The 3,514-nt window shown below is 43.8% G+C and overlaps 1 protein-coding gene across 1 annotated transcript; it reads right to left on the reverse strand.

Annotated features, from left to right (window-relative positions):
• Window positions 1-1,009: 1,009 nt before the first annotated feature.
• LOC140931680 (uncharacterized) lies at window positions 1,010-1,462 on the reverse strand. The gene has a single exon (XM_073381454.1). The coding sequence runs from the start codon at window positions 1,460-1,462 to the stop codon at window positions 1,010-1,012; it is 453 nt and encodes a 150-aa protein (XP_073237555.1).
• Between the last annotated feature and the right edge of the window lie 2,052 nt (window positions 1,463-3,514).

A 3,514-nucleotide genomic window follows, 5' to 3' on the forward strand; every position in this document is an offset into this window, starting at 1 on the left:
TCTCTGATTACTTTCACCTCTTTTTCAGAAGCTGGAATTTTTACTGTAACTAGGTTCTCGGGCCAATTCTCAGGATGATGAAGCCATGCTGGGCCATTTTACCAGAGCTCTGCAATAGTAACCTGCCCTCCTTGGCTCGCTAAGTCTGCTGGGTTGTCGCTAGAGCGCACATGTCTCCACTGAATCTGTGGGTGTTGTTTTATCTTCTGCATGCGGTTGATGATGAACTGTTGGTTCAGACCATTTCCTAGAATCCAGTGGAGGGTGACGGTGCTGTTGAACCAACTGTGGACCTTGGGCTCAGGTAAGTCTGTTAGTGACCTTGGGATGGTAAGGTTTCTTTTGGCTAGTCTTGCTTTTGCTGCAACAGTGGTTTGTGTGATTCCATCTTCTTGGTGTAGGACCAAGTACATCGCTGCTCCGAAGACAGGTAGCTCGAATGAGAGAACTGGTTGCTAATGTGGTGCAATGGGTCTTTGTATGGTTATTTCTTCTGGGAGTGACTGTTCCCACTTTAGCTATCACACTCTGAGATTCTCTGGGATACGTGTATCCCATGTCACTTAGTAGTTCCACAATTCACAGTAGATTTGTTTGACTTGCAACTGTTGCTTGGCGTACGACTGCTATTCGGTTTCTGCAGGAGTGTTGGCACTCTTTTCACGCGTTTAAAGCTGGGTACTTTGTACTTCTGTTTCTTGTTAGGGGCTATCCTTCCTCAAGGTCTGGACAGTTGGAGTGCCACTTATGCAGCTTGAATGTGGCGTCACTCATGACCTCTTGTGCTATCTCTTTTCATGCTTTAGTTTGCTGCACATCTTGACCGCCTGTTAACAAGTGGTCTATGTAGAAACTTTGGCGCAACTCATCAGCATTTTCTGCCTATTCTGAGCCCAGCTATCTAAGTGGTATTCAAGCACACCACCCAGCAGAAAAGGCGAAGAGCCAAGCCCAAAGAGCACACGCTCTCAGTCTCTGCTTCAGAGGTGCAGTCGGTCTGCCAATGGAATCAGAATGCATCTTGTTTGCTCTCATGGACTACTGGGTAGGCTCTCTGTTGGACGAGCACGTCCCATAGTCTGTTCTGAAGTGGGTGTCCTGAGTACAAACAGTCGTTCAGGGACGGGGACTCGGGCGTTGCTTGGGCAGAGGCGTCACAGACAATTCTCATCTTGGTGGTTTCAGCGGACTTGCGAATTACGCACTTGTGAGGGATGTAGAACTCCTTTTCTAGCTTGGAAACAGGGGTTGCCTTTTTGATAACTCCTTCAGTCAGCTGCTCCTGAATAATGCCATCGTATTTGACAGTAAGATCTTCACATTGGAGTTTTGTGGTTAGGTTCTTAAGTCGTGTGAGGCTGCCTTCCTTGTTTGAGGGCAATGGTGAGTGATTGGCCTTCCACGGCATGGTAGTCTCGTACCAGCCCTCTTGCGAACGCATTAATTGCTCTTCTCCAAACATTCTCCGACTTGGTTTGTAGTCAAGGTAACCCCTTTCGTAGGTGTTGGCTGATTAGTTTCTTGCTTGGGTGTATCACAAATAGATGTGTGGTGACACTTGTGGCATTGTTGACAGGCAGATTTGCTGGGACAATAGACGGTGCGACAGTGATTTTCTCTTATACTTAATTCTGTGTGCTTGACCTCATAACCTTGCAGTATTGTGTGTTTGAAATTGTGGTTTTAACAAAACCTTATCAAAAAGAAAGAGTGATTAAAATAAATAAATAAATAAAACATGTATGAGCTGCCATTACAATATTGCCGAAATTTCACTAAAAAAAGCAGGTTTTTGAAATATTTCTGTATTTTTGACCCATTTGGATGCAGACATCGAAATAGAGACTACAATTAGAAAAACTGTGGATGGAGCATCCATATACATAAGGAAACATAACAAAGTCCAAACCATTGTGCAGCAAGTGAGTATATAAATAACATTAACTTATTAGCAGCACACAAAATCAGCATGGGAAAGTTGGGACCTTGCAAAACTTTCAGAGGCAGTTCGATTGTGGACCGGGAAGAATCCGGTGGATACAAACTTGCTCAAACGTGAGCAAGAACAACAAACGTCAAAACAGAACATATGCCAGCGGGCAAGAATTTACCACATGCATCGTGGCGCCGATTCAAAACCCCACTGTTGGCCTTACGTATACTGCGGCGAAGATCACAAAGCTGTCGCATGTAAAAAGCTGACAGACGTCCCTGATCGCAGAAAAATTCTTCTCAACAAATCAAGTAATTATTATTAATGATCTTGACAATGCTTTGTTTTTTTACCTGAAATTTGTCCAAGTAAATTTGGACTCATACCATTGATGTGACCAGAAAAAAAAGTTTGATCCATTCAGCAGCTTTTGTTGCTGTTGTTGCATTCCATTTTTGACGCATATTCTGGGCAGCTGTGTAATAGCAGGTTCGGTACTATGGAGTGTACTGCCAGAAGGAACAGGGGTTCCACCGAGTAAAATGCATCCAGCATCAATTCGTCCACGTGTTTGTCTCCGTGCAATTGTTGTAAGGCGCTGATTACATCTTCCTAGGTATGCGGCGTTTGATCTGAGTTGTCCTTGTTGTCTAAACTCCATAGTGCCGGCACAATGTGTTCCAAAACAGACTCTATCTCATCAATGAAGCCATTTGTGAAGATCGTTCCCCGATAGAGTTGAATCAACTATAAGTTCTTTTTCAATGTGGTGGCCATCTCTGACATGGCAATATTAGGTCTTGTCAGCCACTCACAATTCCAATGGTGTATTCTGTTTAGGACAGCATCGTCTGATAGGTTTTGCAATGCCCTCCCATAATTCAGTAAAAAAATCCGTGGAAAGTGCTTAGTGCGGTTGGTTTTAGAGGTTAGGGTTAGGGAAGAGCACTGTGACCCCACAACCAAGGCTATCGAATGTCCGGTATGCAAAATGTTTTACTAACCAATCTTCCTGAAAAGCCTGGCGATGGTGATATGAAAGACTTCTTAAGGGTGATAACTATTTTGAAACATGAAATGCCGGAAATGGCTTTTGTCGGGGGTTGTATCTCGTTGAGTTTTTGCGATGGGAACTTGCTATGGAAAGTTTATTTCATCATTTTTTCGTACCATTCACACCATCATAAGAACAGGTGTCAGCCACCCAAAAGAGCCAGTCTCCATAGTGGTGTGATTCCATCTGATTGAGCACCCTATAAGAAACAATGTATTAGATGGTTATCTTTTTCTTGAAGAATTGCTTTTTGTATTATGAGGAAAGCCATCATGCCTCTTACCTCAACATATCCCTGCGTTTGGGATCAACCCTGCTCCTCTAATTGACAAGGGCATTTACCATCCCCTTTCCATCTTCTTAGGCCTGCCAACACAACTGATATGATGTTATTGATTCACCTCGTCACTTGCAAAGTAGTGAGCTGTGAGGACATCAATGTGCTCTTGTCCAAACTCTGCGAAGTCACTGCCATTCTCCTTAGGTGGTATGGCTGTCTTGTCAAACTCCTTCATTGCCGTTGCCTT

Source organism: Porites lutea, chromosome 3 (assembly GCF_958299795.1).
Source record: "Porites lutea chromosome 3, jaPorLute2.1, whole genome shotgun sequence".
NCBI classification, from domain to species: Eukaryota; Metazoa; Cnidaria; class Anthozoa; order Scleractinia; family Poritidae; genus Porites; species Porites lutea.